The sequence below is a fragment of the Anabrus simplex genome, chromosome 1 (assembly GCF_040414725.1).
Source record: "Anabrus simplex isolate iqAnaSimp1 chromosome 1, ASM4041472v1, whole genome shotgun sequence".
Lineage (NCBI taxonomy): Eukaryota > Metazoa > Arthropoda > Insecta > Orthoptera > Tettigoniidae > Anabrus > Anabrus simplex.
In genome coordinates, this window is record NC_090265.1 from 958,937,294 (window position 1) to 958,956,720 (window position 19,427).

Below are 19,427 nucleotides of genomic sequence, written 5' to 3' on the forward strand. Positions count from 1 at the left end.
CCAACCAAGAATGAGTTAGCTGGAAAATTTATAATGTCCAATGACGGACCATTTATATTGGTATTATAAATTTACTCATTCAGGACAAATATTTCAGATTCCCGATGGGAATCAACATCTATGTCATCTGATGGCCAAGCAGGCATCAATTTTTGATAATGAGACAAAGTCGCTTAGTGCATTGGCACTGCCGGTGGCTTCAGTTAGCCCACGCAGTGGCCTCCACGGTATGCACTAGCCAGCGTATGGTAGGTGTGCTAGGTACCAACTGATGAGCCCACCCTAGCACACGAGGGCGAAACTCTGGCAACCAAGAATGAGTTAGCTGGAAAATTTATAATGTCCAATGACGGACCATTTATATTGGTATTATAAATTTACTCATTCAGGACAAATATTTCAGATTCCCCATGGGAATCAACATCTATGTCATCTGATGGCCAAGCAGGCATCAATTTTTGATAATGAGACAAAGTCTCTTAGTGCATTGGCACTGCCGGTGGCTCCAGTTAGCCTACGCAGTGGCCTCCACGGTATGCACTAGCCAGCGTATTGGTAGGTGTGCTAGGTACCAACTGATGAGCCCACCCTAGCACACGAGGGCGAAATGCTGGCAACCAAGAATGAGTTAGCTGGAAAATTTATAATGTCCAATGACGGACCATTTATATTGGTATTATAAATTTACTCATTCAGGACAAATATTTCAGATTCCCCATGGGAATCAACATCTATGTCATCTGATGGCCAAGCAGGCATCAATTTTTGATAATGAGACAAAGTCGCTTAGTGAATTGGCACTGCCGGTGGCTCCAGTTAGCCTACGCAGTGGCCTCCACGGTATGCACTAGCTAGCGTATTGGTAGGTATGCTAGGTACCAACTGATGAGCCCACCCTAGCACTCGAGGGCGAAACGCTGGAAAATTTATAATGTCCAATGACGGACCATTTATATTGGTATTATAAATTTACTCATTCAGGACAAATATTTCAGATTCCCCACGGGAATCAACATCTATGTCATCTGATGGCCAAGCAGGCATCAATTTTTTATAATGAGACAAAGTCTCTTAGTGCATTGGCACTGCCGGTGGCTCCAGTTAGCCTACGCAGTGGCCTCCACGGTATGCACTTGCCAGCGTATTGGTAGGTGTGCTAGGTACCAACTGATGAGCCCACCCTAGCACACGAGGGCGAAACGCTGGCAACCAAGAATGAGTTAGCTGGAAAATTTATAATGTCCAATGACGGACCATTTATATTGGTATTATAAATTTACTCATTCAGGACAAATATATCAGATTCCCCATGGGAATCAACATCTATGTCATCTGATGGCGAAGCAGGCATCAATTTTTGATAATGAGACAAAGTCTCTTAGTGCATTGGCACTGCCGGTGGCTCCAGTTAGCCTACGCAGTGGGTCCACTGTATGCACTAGCCAGCGTATTGGTAGGTGTGCTAGGTACCAACTGATGAGCCCACCCTAGCACACGAGGGCGAAACGCTGGCAACCAAGAATGAGTTAGCTGGAAAATTTATAATGTCCAATGACGGACCATTTATATTGGTATTATAAATTTACTCATTCAGGACAAATATTTCAGATTCCCCATGGGGATCAACATCTATGTCATCAGACAGCCTTTGCCATGTCTTTGAAAATAAAAAAGCAAAACGTTTACAGCCAAAACAATAAAGATAACATTGTATAACTGAATAACACACTACCAAAAGTTAGACTTGGTTACATTGTCCATCTCTTTATATAATCAGCTACGGAGTGAAATTATGACGTGTTTAAGTAAAGGCGGCGCCCAAAAGCCCTTCATGCACGAACCGCCACTGGTATCTTCACCATCCTCGGTCTGTTATTATAAAATTGATGAGTGTTCCATACTGTCCATCCCAACTACATCGGCTTACATTATGGCTATTCCTCTTCATAAACCATGTGTACTTTATTATCAGGTTATTTCTGATACAAAAGTCCAAATGTTTCTCTCCATCTTCATTTCTATTGCCATATCCATGCGGACCCAGAACATTATCATCATCATCATCATCTTCATCATCAATGTCCCACTCCAGTCGCCCGGTTAACAAGCTTCCTCCACTCCTTTCTGTCCTTCCACTTTCCTGCTCCATTACTTCTGCCACATCCAATCCAGCTTCTCTAATGTCCTTCCAAATCTAATCCATCCACCTTTTTCTCGGTCTTCCAACTGGTCTCTTTCCCTTAACTTCTCTTTCCAATTCCCTTCTTGCTACCCGTTCCTTTCCCATTCTTTTTACATGTCCGAACAATCTCAGTCTTGCTTTCTGTATGTTTTGTAATAACGGTTCTATATTTAGCTCTTCTCTGATTTTAATATTTGAATTCATCTTTGTCTTTTTAACTGATGTTATTAAAAATTTCATATCTACTGCTTGGATCTTACTATCTTGTCTCTTATTAGTTACCAGTGTTTCTAGACCGTATGTTACAATTGCTATGAAATACTGTTTATATAATGTTAATTTCGTTCTCTTGGGTACTGTGTCATCCCATAAAAGCTCTGACTTGATGATAAAATGTTGTACCTATAATAATTATAGGTTATTAATTTCAAGATTGATTTCATTATTGCCATTAATAATGTTACCTAGATATGTAAACTGTTATTCTTTTCAATTTTATTACTCTGTATAATGGTTATGGTTCATGTTTGTGGGTTACTGTAGTCACATCCTAGTTCGTGAACCATGGGCAACGGCTGAGTGGCCTAGTAAGTGGTCCTGAGAGTCGCGATATCAGTTGCTATGGAATGGGAGTGGGCATCTCGGACATATTCTGAGTCGTGGCCCTCCTTGTGCTCAGGCGGCTAGGACTATAAAATTCACCGGTGGTCCATAACCCGTTAGAGGAGAGATCCTCACTTGGACTATGTGCAAGTAGGGCAGCATCCTGCTTCATGAAGTTACCGAGCTCAGAACACTTTAAGCAAGCCTCGGACCTATGGGAGTAATGGAGTCCCACTCCCATTTGACAGGCAAGGGACTCCTTGGAAACAACTTGGAGAACGAAATGGAATTCGATGGGGAGCTATCAATATTAATGGGGCTTACGGAAGAAAGAAGGTAGAACTGGCTGAGTCAGCAAAGAGGATGCATCTGGATGTGCTAGGAGTAAGTGATATTCGGGTAAGGGGAGATAATGAGGAAGAGGTGGGAGATTATAAAGTGTACTTGACGGGTGGTAGAAAGGAAAGGGCAGAGTCTGGGGTAGGGCTCTTTATCAGGAATACCATTGCACGCAACATAGTTTCTGTTAGGCACGTAAATGAGCGAATGATGTGGGTAGATTTGTCAGTGGGAGGAATTAGGACAAGAATTGTGTCCGTGTATTCACCATGTGAGGGTGCAGATGAGGATGAAGTTGACAAGTTTTATGAAGCATTGAGTGACATCGTGGTCAGGGTCAACAGCAAGGATAGAATAGTGCTAATGGGTGATTTCAATGTGAGAGTTGGGAATAGAACTGAATGATACGAAAGGGTGATTGGTAAATGTGGGGAAGATATGGAAGCTAATGGGAATGGGAAGCGTTTGCTGGACTTCTGTGCTAGTATGGGTTTAGCTGTTACGAATACATTCTTCAAGCATAAGGCTATTCACCGCTACACATGGGAGGCTAGGGGTACCAGATCCATAATAGACTATATCTAAACAGACTTTGAATTCAGGAAATCTGTTAGGAATGTACAAGTTTTTCACGGATTTTTCTATGATACAGACCACTATCTGATCTGTAGTGAACTAAGTATCTCTAGGCCTAGGGTAGACAAAGTGAAATCTGTCTGCAAACGAATAAGGGTAGAAAAACTCCAGGACAAGGAAATTAGACAGAAGTACATGGATATGATTAGTGAGAAGTGTCGAACCGTAGACAGTAAGCAGGTTCAGGATATAGAAAGTGAATGGGTGGCATACAGGGATGCTGTAGTAGAAACAGCAAAGGAATGCCTAGGAACAACTGTGTGTAAAGATGGGAAAAGGCGAAAGAAGGCTTATCAGAAATGACTCCAAACAAGGGTCGAGGCAGACAGGGATTGGTACGTAGATGAAAGAAACAGAGCGAAACAAATAGTTGTTGAATCCAAAAAGAAGTCATGGGAAGATTTTGGTAATAACCTGGAAAGGCTAGGTCAAGCAGCAGGGAAACCTTTCTGGACAGTAATAAAGAATCTTAGGAAGGGAGGGAAAAAGGAAATAAACAATGTTTTGAGTAATTCAGGTGAACTCATAATAGATCCCGGGGAATCACTGGAGAGGTGGAGGGAATATTTTGAACATGTTCTCAATGTAGAAGGAAATCATCCTGGTGGTGTTGCAAACAGCCAAGCTCATGGGGAGGAGGAAAATGATGTTGGTGAAATTATGCTTGAGGAAGTGGAAAGAATAGTAAATAAACTCCATTGTCATAAGGCAGCAGGAATAGATGAAATTAGACCTGAAATGGTGAAGTATAGTGGGAAGACAGGGATGAAATGGCTTCATAGAGTAGTAAAATTAGCGTGGAGTGTTGGTAAGGTACCTTCAGATTGGACAAAAACAATAAATGCACCTATCTATAAGCAAGGGAACAGGAAGGATTGCAACAACTATCGAGGTATCTCATTGATTAGTATACCAGGCAAAGTATTCACTGGCATCTTGGAAGGGAGGGTGCAATCAGTCGTTGAGAGGAAGTTGGATGAAAACCAGTGTGGTTTCAGACCACAGAGAGGCTGTCAGGATCAGATTTTCTGTATGCGCCAGGTAATTGAGTGTTTATGTTTCGTAGATCTAGAGAAAGCATATGACAGGGTACCGAGGGAAAAGATGTTCGCCATACTGGGGTACTATGGAATTAAAGGTAGATTATTAAAATCAATCAAAGGCATTTATGTTGACAATTGGGCTTCAGTGAGAATTGATGGTAAAATGAGTTCTTGGTTCAGGGTACTTACAGGGGTTAGACAAGGCTGTAATCTTTCACCTTTGTTGTTCGTAGTTTACATGGATCATCTGCTGAAAGGTATAAAATGGCAGGGAGGGATTCAGTTAGGTGGAAATGTAGTAAGCAGTTTGGCCTATGCTGACGACTTGGTCTTAATGGCAGACTGTGCCGAAAGCCTGCAGTCTAATATCTTGGAACTTGAAAATAGGTGCAATGAGTATGGTATGAAAATTAGCCTCTCGAAGACTAAATTGATGTCAGTAGGTAAGAAATTCAACAGAATTGAATGTCAGATTGGTGATACAAAGCTAGAACAGGTCGATAATTTCAAGTATTTAGGTTGTGTGTTCTCCCAGGATGGTAATATACTAAGTGAGATTGAATCAAGGTGTAGTAAAGCTAATGCAGTGAGCTCGCAGTTGCGATCAGCAGTATTCTGTAAGAAGGAAGTCAGCTCCCAGACGAAACTATCTTTACATCGGTCTGTTTTCAGACCAACTTTGCTTTACGGCAGCGAAAGCTGGGTGGACTCAGGATATCTTATTCATAAGTTAGAAGTAACAGACATGAAAGTAGCAAGAATGATTGCTGGTACAAACAGGTGGGAACAATGGCAGGATGGTACTCGGAATGAGATAAGGGCTAATTTAGGAATGAACTCGATGGATGAAGCTGTACGCATAAACCGGCTTTGGTGGTGGGGTCATGTGAGGTGAATGGAGGAGGATAGGTTACCTACGAGAATAATGGACTCTGTTATGGAGGGTAAGAGAAGTAGAGGGAGACCAAGACGACGATGGTTAGACTCGGTTTTTAACGATTTAAAGATAAGAGGTATAGAACTAAACGAGGCCACAACACTAGTTGCAAATCGAGGATTGTGGCGACGTTTAGTAAATTCTCAGAGGCTTGCAGACTGAACGCTGAAAGGCATAACAGTCTATAATGATAATGTATGTATGTATGTATGTATGTATGTATGTATGTATGTATGTATAATGGTTTCTGATTTCTTCGACTATCTTGCTCAATTTTGTTGGTAAACTCTCCCCAACATTTCTCCTTTTTTTCCTTGATACTCCTCTTTACTTGTAGTTTCAATCTTTTGTATTCCACATGTAACCTTTCTATCTTATTCTCATCCCTCTGATACGTTTCTTGCTTTTCCTTATCCATTTCTCTCCTCTTTTCTTCCTTTCAATTTCTTTTTTTATTTTGTCTGTCACCACTGTGTCTCCTTTCCTTTTTTCTTCCTGCATACCTCAATTGTTGCTCCTTAAAATATCTCACTCTTCTTCTCCACTTCGTATTTCCATGTTAGGCAACTTCCTTTTTATACACTCTTGGAATACCATTCATTTATCCTCCTCCTCCAATTCCCAAACCCTGATCTTTGGTTTCTTCTTCAATACAATTTTAGGGAATTTTACTTGTTTTAATTCCACAATCAATAATCTATGATCACCTTCCATATTTTCACTAGGGATTATCTTCATATTCATGATGTATCTTCCCCATTCTTGGTCCATTATTTTAAAATCGATGAGTGTTCCATACTGTCCATCCCAACTATGTCGGCTGATCTTATGGCTATTCCTCTTCATAAACCATGTGTTCTTTATTATCAGTTTATTTCTGATACAAAAGTCCAACAGTTTCTCTCCATCTTCATTTCTATGGCCATACCCATGTGGGCTCAGAACATTCTCATACCCCATTCTATCAGTTCCCACATGAGCATTTAGATCTCCCATTATCATGATCTCGAACAATATGTTTCCAGTTCATTGAGGCACTCTTCTTTTTCTTCCATGCTACATCCTGTCTGTGGAGCATTTACCTGTATTATTTTCAGTAGTTCCTTGTTTACATGTATGTGCATTAAGCTGCCTCTGTGGATTAGTGGTAGAGTGTCGGCCTCCGGATCCCAAGATAGCGGGTTCAAACCCGGCAGAGGTAGTCGGATTTTTGAAGGGCGGAAAAAAGTCCATTCGACACTCCATGTCGTACGATGACGGCATGTAAAAGATCTCTGGTGGCACATTTGGTGTTCACCCGACAAATTCATTAAAATCTCAGCCATAGACGCCCAAGAGAGTTTTGGTTTACTTGGTCTGCTATCTAGTGGGCCTAGAGTAAAATGGAACGTCGAAATTGATGAGCAGACAGCCGGATGGCGTCAAATTGAAATGTCTGCACACGGTAGTTGAGGCCATACAATTATTATTATTTTATTTTATGTATGTGCATTATTATAATTATTTCATTTACATACTCAACTTCAGCTATTGGTTCGACATTCTGATTCACTACAAATCCCACTCCATTTCTTTTCTCTTTACAGTTACCCCTCCAGTACAAGGTGTACCCCTTTCTTAGTTTCTTCATTCCTTTCCCTTTCCATTTTACTTCACTTAATCCCAAGATGTCAAGTTTTCGTCTCTCCATTAGGTCAATCAATTTATTTTCCTTCCCATTCATTGTTAAAATATTTATTGTTCCAAATCGGGTTTTGTTCTCTGATCTAACACTTGCACGAACATCAGGATTACCATCATACTGTGCAACTGTAGTCAGAGACTTGTCAGTTCCATTTCCATTTTTAAACTTCCATCCGAGGCTTGTATTATAGTTGAAAGCAAGTACAAATTTACTCATCTGCTGACCTGCTAAGCCTAACGCACCTGAGGATTTTCTTTCCCTTAGCCTTTGAAGATCCCTCTTCTCCACAAGGCAGTGGTTTCCTCTTCTAATTTTCGCCAGAGAGAATGGGTTACCTCATCCACCATCTGTGCCATTCCGAAGTTCTCCTTCTCTGCATAAGATGCTCTTAAGGTCTTCACCCGTAACCCTGGGCATGGGTTCCACATTATACCCCGTGAGACTGAGTCCCTGCCTGAACTTAGCTCTCCTTCACACCGGTGCACTGATGTGGAGGATACCCATCCCCGCAACATGGATGTGCCAGACAAGTGAAGGATAGGGGAGATGACCCTATCTCCCTAGGGTCAGGTTAATAGTTGTGTATGATTCCAGTAACACACATCATTCTGGAAAGCGACAGATAAAGGTAAGGTTTTTAACAACGTGTATATCGATAAGTATTACTACTTATCAATATATCGAATACTATATCGATATAGGTTAGGATGTCTGTAGTTAAAGCCTACATTGGTAGATATGTGTTAATTCAGAATATATTAGATTCTCGCAAGTGATTATTTATGCCAATGATATAAGGGAATAGGTAGTCTTCATCAAAAATAAGAACAGATTCTGATGTCATCACTTCGTGTGCGGTGACCAGTAAAGAGTGTAACACCCCCACACCAGCCAATCTTTGCATTGCGATGGAACTGAGTGGAAAATATAGAATCGAGATGGTACTGTAAAAGATAGATTTGGTGTACAAAATGTCATGAAGGATAAGAAAGGACCTACTCCATAAGCAAAGAAATTGATCAGCGGTTTATCTGATATTTACCCTCAAAACGATGCCTTTTCGGGGATCCCCCATCTGGAGTCTGCGTTCTCAGCTAGCGTGGGTACGCTACTGGTGCTTATAATCTTCTGGTGGCGTAATTTTCCATACGTTGAAATTTTACAAATAAGTATAATTTTGTAGGAAGTCTACTAAAAAACATATGACATACCGAGGTTAATATGCTTATCTCGAAATCTTACAATACAAATCAAGCTTGTACGTTGGCATTACCGTGTTTCAGCCATTTTTAGTGGGCGGAGTTATTGCTATATATTTTCCTTCCTTGTCATTTTCATAGCTCGCTCTCTTTCTGGGGATCTCTCCAGCTATGACGGACTCATGTTTGCACCACCAAGTCGGAAGTATTGTGCAATTTGATGCAACTTGACTTCGACATGGACAAAGGAGCTTGACAAAAGTTTCCACTGCCTAAGCCAATTTTCAATTAATTATATGTATGACCGATACGGTTACAGTACATTACTCAGAATCTTTTAAACAGGACATAACACTACAAGAAAATGGGAATAATTTTTTCTCCGTAGATTTGAGATTACATGGTAACATAAGGACTATATATTTTTAAAAATATTTTGATATGTCATCATGTTTTAAGCAATAAGTTTTAAATCCAAGACTAAATATAGTTAATTTCGTTTACCTTCCTCCTCCTCCCCTCCCCCCGGCCTCTTTAAAGCTTAACAAAGTCAAAGTTTTTATGGTGGTGTGAATGTTTTAAGTACTTAAGAAGTAGGATGTATACATCGCCTTACGTTTCAAATTGCTACCGCGTGTGAATAGCCCTACAACTTGTCCCGGATTTCAAGTCGAATTACAATAAACAGTCGAATGAAAGTCACTTCTTTTCAGTCCCAAAAATCCCATTCTATTCTCCAAAATGCCAAAATCATGAGTACAGGTACAGCTCATGAAAAATTCGCAGCAAGTTTACCTTTGATCAGCCACCATTATCCAGTTGATAAGATGAACCAACAGCTTCTTTCAGCAATTAAAAAATGAGTGTAATTCATCACTTCAGTGGATATATTATTAAATATGTAACCAAAGTGACAAACTGTGCAGCATGAGATGGTTCTCTGCAAAACAATTCAGAGGAGGCAAAAGGCAGTCCATTTTTAGGTCTAACAAGTTTTATAAGAACATAGCAAATCATCAACTGTCTCATTCACGTATCAAATGAATTATTTATGTTTTCTCATGAAGAGGAAGTTGTGAGAAATCTTACTGTACTAGAAGTATTATCAGGAGAAATATTGCAATAATGCCTGGATAATTTATTTTAATTACTGTTTCTCATGGACTAGGTTGCTGTACTGAACGTGCTCAGGACTTGGATCCACAATTAATTTCCGCTATATAAGATGCCAATTCTACTTCCGAATAAAAGAAGTACATGTGTATGACATATGTAAAAATCATGTACGTGCCTGCAGAGGTTTAATATGTTTATATTACATAGCATATACACTAAACAGTTTAACAACTTGTGTTTTTTTTTTTTTTGGGCCACATGATAATTGCAACTGAGTTTGATTTTGTGGTGAATTACTGAAAGAACACTTAGCTCAACTAGGCATATAAACATTTGAGATATTGATTACATTATTGATGAACCAATTTCAAAAGTAATGCCCTAATGCAATTACTAACTGTAAAATATTTAGTATGTATTTTTCATGTAATTTAAAAGCTTTTCAATCTGTCGAACACACAAGTTCAATATAAATATTACACTATAACATATCTGTAAAGAAAAAAAGAACCACTATTAAGGAATAAAAATACACGCAATTAAACAAAGAATGACATGTTTCATTCGTAAAAGAACCTCATCAGATTCTATCATGTCACACTCAATATTTGGAAATCTTTATGTTTATTTCTATCCAAACCCCTACGAAATTGAAATCTGGAACTTATCTGAATGAAGTCCTGCCTTGTCTCCACTCCAGCATACAATATGAGGCGTTGTGGCTCAAATCCAAACCGGCTACCAGTCAGCTGATCCTTATTAAGTCACGCCCCCAATCCTGGTCAGGTCAATGACAAGCTGCACTTCTCCTTCAGGTGCTTTACCCCTGGTGTTCCCTAAGTATTATCATTTTTGTTGCTATCCTTATCATTACAAAATTACTAGTATTATTTACATTTTATGGCCTTTATTGGACCACTCTAGCCAACTTTATACAAAGAGTTTCTCAGTTTCCTGTCAGCCCAGTACTTCTTCATTCTCTCTGATCTTGTCCTTCTTCATCAGAATTCACCCTTCCTATTGTCTGTTTGTTGATTCTGATTTGGAGTCTGGTTTGTTTGTCTATGAGTTTCTTGATTTTGTTTCTTAGGTCTTCCATTGTAGTTTGTAGTTCATCCATATCTTCCTTGATTTCTGTAATCCACTTAATGTTGCACTTACTGTTTCATAATTTTTCTATTATTCTCCTGATGATCCTGTTCTCTGGTGTCCTGATTAGATGTCCAAAAAATGAAATGCGTTTCTTCCTGATTGTGCTCATTACTGGTTCTATTTCCTTGTAGACTGTTTCATTAGAAGCTACTCTCCAGTGTCCATCTTTTTGGTATGATTTGTTGATGCACGTTCTAATGATTCTTCTCTCTATCTTGAGTATTTTGTCTATTTGTGCAGTGTTAGTTGTTTCGAAGATGGTTTCGCTTGCGTATGTTATTTCTGGTTGAGTGACTGTTTTGTAATGTTTTAATTTTGTTGCTATTGACAGGCCGTTTTTGTTGTAGGTATTCTTGGTGACATATTGTGCTCTGGTCAGTTTATGTATTCTGTTATGCCATGCTGGCTTTTCATTTAAGTTATATGTTATGATTTCTCCCAGATATTTAAATTTATCTACAATTTTGATTTCTGGTTTCCTATGGCAATTTTGTTTATGAGTGGTGGGTCAGTAAACATGATTACTGTCTTTTCAAAAGATATTCCAAGACCAATTTTCTGTGCTATTTCCTGTAGTGATATAACTTGTTGTCTGGTTTCCTGAATATTTTTGGACAAGAGAGCAAGGTCATCAGCAAAACCTAGGCAATTTAAACTTATGTTGTCTTTGGGTCTTCCAATTTGGATGTTTTTTGGGTTACTCTTGTACCATTCCCTCATTATATATTCCAAGGCACAGTTGAACAGCAGTGGTGACAAGCAATCTCCTTGTCTTAAGCCTGTTTTTATGATGCATGGCTCAGAGAATTGCTCTCTGAACTTGACTTTTGATTTAGTGTTGGTTAATGTGAGTTCAATCTGATTAATTTTGGATGAAGCCCGAAATTTCTTAAAATTTCCAACATTGAAGGTCTATGGATACAGTCGTAAGCTTTTTTAAAGTCCACGAAGGTTATTGCAAGAGGTTTGTTTTGCTTCTTGTAATATGCTATGGCTAATTTTAAAGTGATGATTTGTTCTGCACAGCTTCTCCAAGATCTGAAGCCTCCTTGGTATTCACCTAATTCTTCCTCTAGTTGCTCTCTGATCCTCCTGTATAGGATTCTAGAGAAAATCTTGTATGTGCAGTCTAAGAGAGAGATACCTCTGTAATTATCTGGATTGCTTTTATCTCCTTTTTTGTGGAGTGGGTGGATTATGGCTGTGGTCCAATGTTTGGGGAACTTTTCTGTTATCCAGATTTTTGTTAGGTCTATGTGTAAGGATGTTTGAACTGTATCACTGGCATATTTCCACATTTCTGCGAAAACTTGGTCTTCTCTGCATGCCTTATAATTTTTCAACTCTTTGAGTGCTGTTTCCACCTCTTGGATTGTTGGGGGGTTTATGAGTTCAGGCAGGGTTTTGATGGGCGTGTCTGTATTAATTGCTAAAAGTTCCTGGGGTTCTTCACAATTCAAAAGTTTAATGGATGCTTTTGCCATGATTTCGGCATTTTCCTTGTCATTATGTGTCATTTTTCCATCCTCACCTTTCAGCATTAATGTGGGAGGGGCAAATTTTTGTACTTGTCTTCAAAACATTTTGTAAAAGTCTCTGGAATTGGTTTTGTGGTTAGTTTTCTTCTATTGAGTTGATTAGATCTTTCTGTGATTGTCTCTTGGTTTGCCTGATAATTTGTATGAACTTTTACCTGATATTTTTGAGGTTGGTTGGACTTTCTTCTGTTTTGTGTGTTTGAAATTATAAATTACTAGTATAATAGGTAGAACATTATATGATCATTAAGAACCTTTGTGTAGTTTTTAAAAGGAATCATAATACGAGAAATAATAATAAGGATAGCAACAACAATAATAATCTTAGGGAACAACACTAGGGGTAAAGCACCTGAAAGAGAAATGTAATGTGTCATTGACCTGACCAGGGCGGGGGATGTGACGTAATGAGGATCAGTCGACTGGCAGACGGTTTGGATTCGAGCCTATGAGAGAGCAAAGGTTTTTTCAAATGCCCTCGCACTGTATGCTGAAGTGGAGACAAAGCAGGACTTCATTAAGATAAGTTCCAGATTTCAATTTCATAGGGGTCTGGATAGAAATAAACATAAATATTTCCAAATATTGATCGTGACTTGATAGAATCCAATGATATTTTAAGAATGAAACATGTCATTCTTTGTTTAATAGTGTGTATTTTTATTTCTTTTCCAACAGTACATTTTTTAACAGGTAGGTTACAGTGTAGTATTTATATTGAACTTGTGTATTCGACAGACATTCAACCGAGTCGACACTGGAAAGTATGGCTTCCTTCTTAATAAAAGAAGTATTTTTCAGATTTCTTTCAAAACAAGAACACTACCATATATCTTACTTTGCATCAAGCACATATTGCACATAAACACAGTTATCCATCAGTGAACAGAATGCACATTCCAGAAGCACCACAATAATGAATACTGTAATGGACTCGCCTCATCACCAATATATTTCCAAGAAATGGAAAAACGCCGCACACACACAACTTTCATCTTGGCCGCTGATAGTCAACTGTTTTGCATGTCAGCTGATATCCCGATGACGTCACGCTACGCGGATGGACAACTGTTTCTACTGGCGCATGCTCTCGTAATGTCTAATACCTTCGAGAAAGTGCTAGTCTCTCTTCCCCAATTCCTCCCCCTCTACACTATAGTATATATTTGCGGCTTCGCTCATACCCAATTGAGATGGACAAGTTTGTGTAGAGGTTGGAACTATGGCTGTTTTATTTTTCTCTTATGAAGCAGTGTATATAATTTATCTTCTTCTCGTTCCGGAACGATTGGCATGGACATGACTGATATTTAATTATGTTTTATTAAAAGCTGCAATATGAGGATTTGTATTCACCTAGCGACTACTGGGGAGCATGCCATTTCCTAGTAAAGACTTTATTCTTCTTCACCGGTCTATATCTGGTGCATAATGTTTCAAGCTTTCTGAGGTATGTGTGTCTGGCATATATGGCTCTTTTTTTTTTTTTTTTTGGTGTCATCTTCAACTTTGAACATGAACTATTTATTCATCAACCCTGGTCTTGATCCATACACTTGTTCTCGCGTTACTTGGTTTTGAACGATTCAAGGTTAAGTGGGACTGGGTTGACCTGTTTGGGATGTCGCGATGGTTAAAATTGCAGTCAAATCATTTACCTGGTATTCCTTGGCATCAGACAACTTGTATTCTCATTCTCGAGGTGTGTAATGTTTCCCAGAGATCATTCTGCAAACCAAGGGTTTCGTAACATATATAAGCAATTAACTTCTATTAGAAGTGTTCAATGGATAATTTCTGCAAGAAACGGTTTCTTCCGTTTGGTATTTAAATTTGTGTAAAGTGATAACTTGCTATTTTGCCTTTGGGCATGTATTTATCTCCTTTATCCCCCCTCCCCTTTTTCTCTTTTTTGTCCCTTTCTCTACAATGTATGTACTGTAGAGACAATGGTTGGGAAGGAACAATATTTGTATGAATTCCTTTCTTTTCTATGGCACTATTGTAAACATCACTACATTTTCTTGTAAATATGGTACAGTATTGTGTTTTTCAAATAGATTTTTGTGTCAAAGGTATCGGTGTTCTCTTATCTTGCCTTGGCAACCCTATACCTGAACTTAACGCGAATCCTTAAGTGCAACATTTACTTATTGTACTCCTTATTTGATCCGACGTTGACCTCAAACTTTATCCTTAGTATTCCCAGCTATTGCTTCCACTGCTTTGCTCTTAATTTTCTCTCATGCAGTTACATATTTAGAAGAATATATTATGTGGGTGTATCCCTATTACACTTAAATGCTAAACCTCGGTAATTCTGTGGTGCCAACCCCCGCGCCCCCATGACAATACACTGTTTCAAATCAATTATTTAAATGAGAAGTCACATAAAATATCCCATTTAGAAAAACGTGTTCAGTCAGCTGATGCCTATACATCTACAAGAACACCACGTAGTGAAGGAACATTTAAAGCAGCGCAAGTCATCCGACTATATATTTCTATTCATCCTGATAATAGTGAACTGCAAAGGCTGGTGCTATTAAAACAACTGAAGGTTTTGTAACGGAAACAACATTTTGTTACTACAGCTAAAGGAGAGCGAAAGAGATATGGAAAGAAAAAGGGAACGGGAAACAGTAACAGTAGAAACAGGGAAGGAGAGGAACAAGTAACGGATTGTACAGGTGCTGTTAGCGTACTCTATTGTCAGTTGTAAGCCTACTGTGCTATTTAAAAGTAGAAGTTCTTTGTTGCTAATGAATTGATTAGTAAAATAAAGCTAAGAACTAATACTGTTGTCATAATCATCATCATTTCCCCTTTTCCAGCTGATACAAAAAAAGCAGAAATACTGTTGTACTACACTGAAATAACTAAAAGCTTGAAATTATTCCTCCCCACACAGATTTACAGGAACATTATACTGTATATAGTAAGTTATGGATAGATATAATATAATTAAATAATGATTGCACAATAGACAGTTTTTTAAAATATACTGAACACTAAACATCTCATGATTAATGAAAAAAAAGTACAAAGTCAACTGATAAATGTTGCCAAAGTTATTTCACTTACCTGATCTTGTAAGCCATATATTACTGTTGTTATTTCATTTCACTTTTGCTGTCCTCACTCTCTAACATGAACACCATCATGTTTAACAAGCACGTTATCATCTACATCAATAAAAACTCTGATTTCAACATCTTCGTTCTGGATATGCTTCGCAACGTTGTGGAGAATGAAACCAACAACATGAAATGATAGACGGAACCATCTCCATGGCTAACTTAATCTTGTTTTGCAAAATAGTAAAGTGCTGCCTTAACTGACCAAAGCATCTATCACAACTCGCTATCTTGTGATACAAGCATTATAAACCCTCTGTTCAGGAGTGACAGAGTTTTGAAATGGTGTCATGAGCCATGGGAGAGATTCCATAACCTACATCACCAAGCAGAAGTGCATCTCCATGACATCTAGTCATAACTCTGCAAATATCAGAGTTTCTCCAAATTCGGGAGAAATGAACAGAGCCAGGCCTTGATACATCTACAGTGAACTCTTCTTTCTTTCCATTGCAAATGGCCTGCATGTTGATGTTAGGGACACCTTTCCTGTTAATAATGTACTCATCCCCATGAATATGTGGCTTTTTAATTTGAACAAGAGTACAGTCCACAGATCCAACAGTATAAGGGAAGGTAAAACGTTCTTGCCACACAGCCTGCGCTTCCTGGATCTCGGCAACATTTGTTGGAAATTTTATCTAATAATCTGCTTTCATTTTTATTGATGTAAAACCTGCGAAAATATTTTTGACACAGTGCTCTGACTTGCATCGATGTCTTCACCAACTCCACTCTGAAACCCAGGGTCACCAACATAACGCCAGATGGTTTTAATTTTTTTCTTTGTTTGTTAGTGCATCGCCTCGTTTCTTAGGAGTACCCAAGGAAATGCTTCGCTAACCATTGATGAGGCTTGTTGTTTAAAGAGGCCTAACATCTAGGTCATCGGCCCCTCTGCTAACCATTAAACATGTTCCTTACTGAACCTATATAACACTTTGTAATCAACTTGAGATGATTCTCTGCAAAGTATATATAATTTCCTTTTCCAGTTAACCACCATCATAAACTCTGTCACGTTATTGAACTTGAGACCATCGCCTGGAGTCACCCACTGCATTAGGTCAAGGAAACACGAGCAAGCACTAAATTGAATGAGTGCCTGCTTTACATGTATTCATCAGGAATCTGGAACACCTACGCTGCTACTCGAGTAACTGGAGTGTGTGTTCAAGGGCACAGGTCTGGTGTGATTGACAGATATCGACCAGCAGTTTTTATTCACCTAACCCACTGAGGGGGTATCATGACCAGTCTTCAAACAAATAGTGGTTGCATGTAGCTGGAGATTTGCATTTTGCCAGTGCAACTGTTCTAACACATTTTCTTTGGTCTCAGCTATGTCAGTTGATTCATGAGGTGTAAATGGGTCATAAACATAAGTAGAAATTTCCAAAGATGAAAAGGGTTCTTGAATAATTTAGTTATGTTTTTCTACTTAACAATAAATATATTTTAGACTTTCTTCTTGTATAAAATCGCTTTAAAACAGAAGGTTATGATAGAACTTTACAAACATTTGGTTTAGTATAAATAAATAAAATAAATATTCTTAAACATAATGCTACCAATCATTATCATCACTCAAATCATCATCAGATTTCTTCAGCTTTGAGAACATAACATCCCTGATCTTGGGCCTTGGGTCTGCTTCCAGCTCAGTGGTCACAGCTCCTGTCTGAGCCAAGATCCATTCCAGTTCTACAACAAAGATGAATGACAATTAGGTCAAGGATCAGTGTGGCCACACATCATTCACAGTCAGGCAGAAAAGAACCGGTGTACTTTAAACAACCTCCTTATGCATATTTACAAACGTCAAGTGATCATATTTTCTAAACATAATTAACATAATCAACATAATTATAAAATAAATAAGCTCCCAGAAAGATTCAAAATAGCAAACAATTTGGGCATTATACTTGATTCAAAGCTTTTATTTAACACTGATATTCATAAAATGACACTGTGGGTTTGAGCGATTAGGATACATTACTAGAAATTCTCTAGAACTTCATAATCAGTATACATTAAAGATCTTATTTGGCTCCTTTAAAATAGACTTGAATAAGTATGTATATTGTATGCTTCTCATAATGTGTGTGATATTAATGAAATAGAAAGAAAGACAAGCCTTCATGATGCGTGTGTATTGCTCTACCATTTATTTTGACCTTCAATGTTAGGCCCCTTAAAACAACAAGCAAGTTTTTACAGTTCAACGATTCAAATATTACAGAGTTCCATATAGAACCTATTAAATAACTTTGATTTATGTAGTCTGCAGTTTCTTCTGCATATCAAATTTAATGCAAAAAGTATAAGCCTTTGTTTAATACAAATATTTATTGCATCTTCTCAAACATTTCATTCCAAACAACAGTATATAAGATTTAATAAAATAGCTGCAGGAATTGCAGAAGTAGATTTTGCTTTATGATTTCCTTGGCTTTTAACCATTTAAAAATATATATTGAAACAATGAACACTGAACAGCAGAATTTAAGCAGACCTTGAAATAAGATGTATTAAATGCTACAGCTGTATGTACACAAGTAAATAATAATAATAATAATAATAATAATAATAATAATAATAATAATAATAATAATAATAATAATATGATGCATTGTTTATTATTTCATTTCTAAATTGATTTTAATTTCAGTTCCCATTAATCACTTTAATATAATATTTTATGTAATATCTTACAATGACAATATCTCTAATTGTAAATCATTATTGTCTTGTATTATATTATTTACATGCAATATATACTGAACGTATCTAGTACCATCATTGCTATTGGGGTAATGTACTCTGTTACTCTGCTAAAAAAGAGAGGAAGAAAGTTTTTTTTTTTTTACTTGTGGCTTTACGTCGCACCAACACAAGATAGGTCTTATGGCAATGATGGGATAGGAAAGGCCTAGGAGTTGTAAGGAAGCGGCCATGGCCTTAATTAAGGTACAGCCCCAGCATTTGACCGGTATGAAAATGGGAAACCATGGAAAACTATCTTCAGAGCTGCTGACAGTGGGATTCGAACCCACTATCTCCTGGATGCAAGCTCACAGCCTCGTACCCCTAACCGCACGGCCAACTCGCCCGGTGTAAGAAAGAAAGAAAGAAAGAAAGAAAGAAAGAAAGAAAGAAAGAAAGAAAGAAACTAATTCTTGTAGATAGATCTGATTTTGCTTCCTATATTTGAGTCAGATGGTGGTTAGTAAACCCGCCAAGGACTGGTTGACACCAAACAACAGAAATGGCTACAATGGACATCCATAGAATCCTCGCTTTCCTTGTGCTCAGTTCTAGCTAGCCAATTAACTACCATAGACCTTCTCTTACTTTCTTCTTAATTTGCCAAAAAAATACTCCTCAGCTTAGAATTGGTATAGATGACACGGCTGGTAAAATACACAACACTCTTTATTGATAATACCACTGATATTATAAATTTACTCATTCAGGACAAATATTTCAGGTTCCCTATGGGAATCTTATTCAATGCAATACAAAAAGGTTTCCAAAAAACAGAGCCAGAAGCCGCCATTAGTAAGCATTTGACATCATGTAGATTCAAGCCTGGTATCCATTATCTAACACCATATTATGATTCTTGTGTTTCTTAAAACTTTTCCTGAGAAATGTTGACTAACATGTTGTTAACCTCACGAGAGTTACAAACAGTGCGAATCTAGAAGGCAGTGGCAGAACCAGCGGTTTTGGAATTTGTTTGAATACAGCCGTAAAACATGGGAAGTGAAATCAGCATACCAAGTTTGCTCGAATAATTTCCCACTCTTTCCTTAAAAATTAGAGGGCAAAACTCAATGGAGGAAAATACATCGATAT

The 19,427-nt window shown here is 38.1% G+C and overlaps 1 protein-coding gene across 1 annotated transcript in view; it reads right to left on the bottom strand.

The window, feature by feature from the left end:
* Positions 1 to 17,004: 17,004 nt before the first annotated feature.
* viaf (viral IAP-associated factor) overlaps positions 17,005 to 19,427 on the bottom strand; it is a 57,023-nt gene continuing 54,600 nt past the window's right edge. Inside the window, exon 5 of the mRNA XM_067136743.1 lies at positions 17,005 to 17,270. Coding sequence (XP_066992844.1) covers positions 17,134 to 17,270 — 137 coding nt within the window. The 3' untranslated portion in view covers positions 17,005 to 17,133. The remainder of the gene's footprint in view (positions 17,271 to 19,427) is intronic.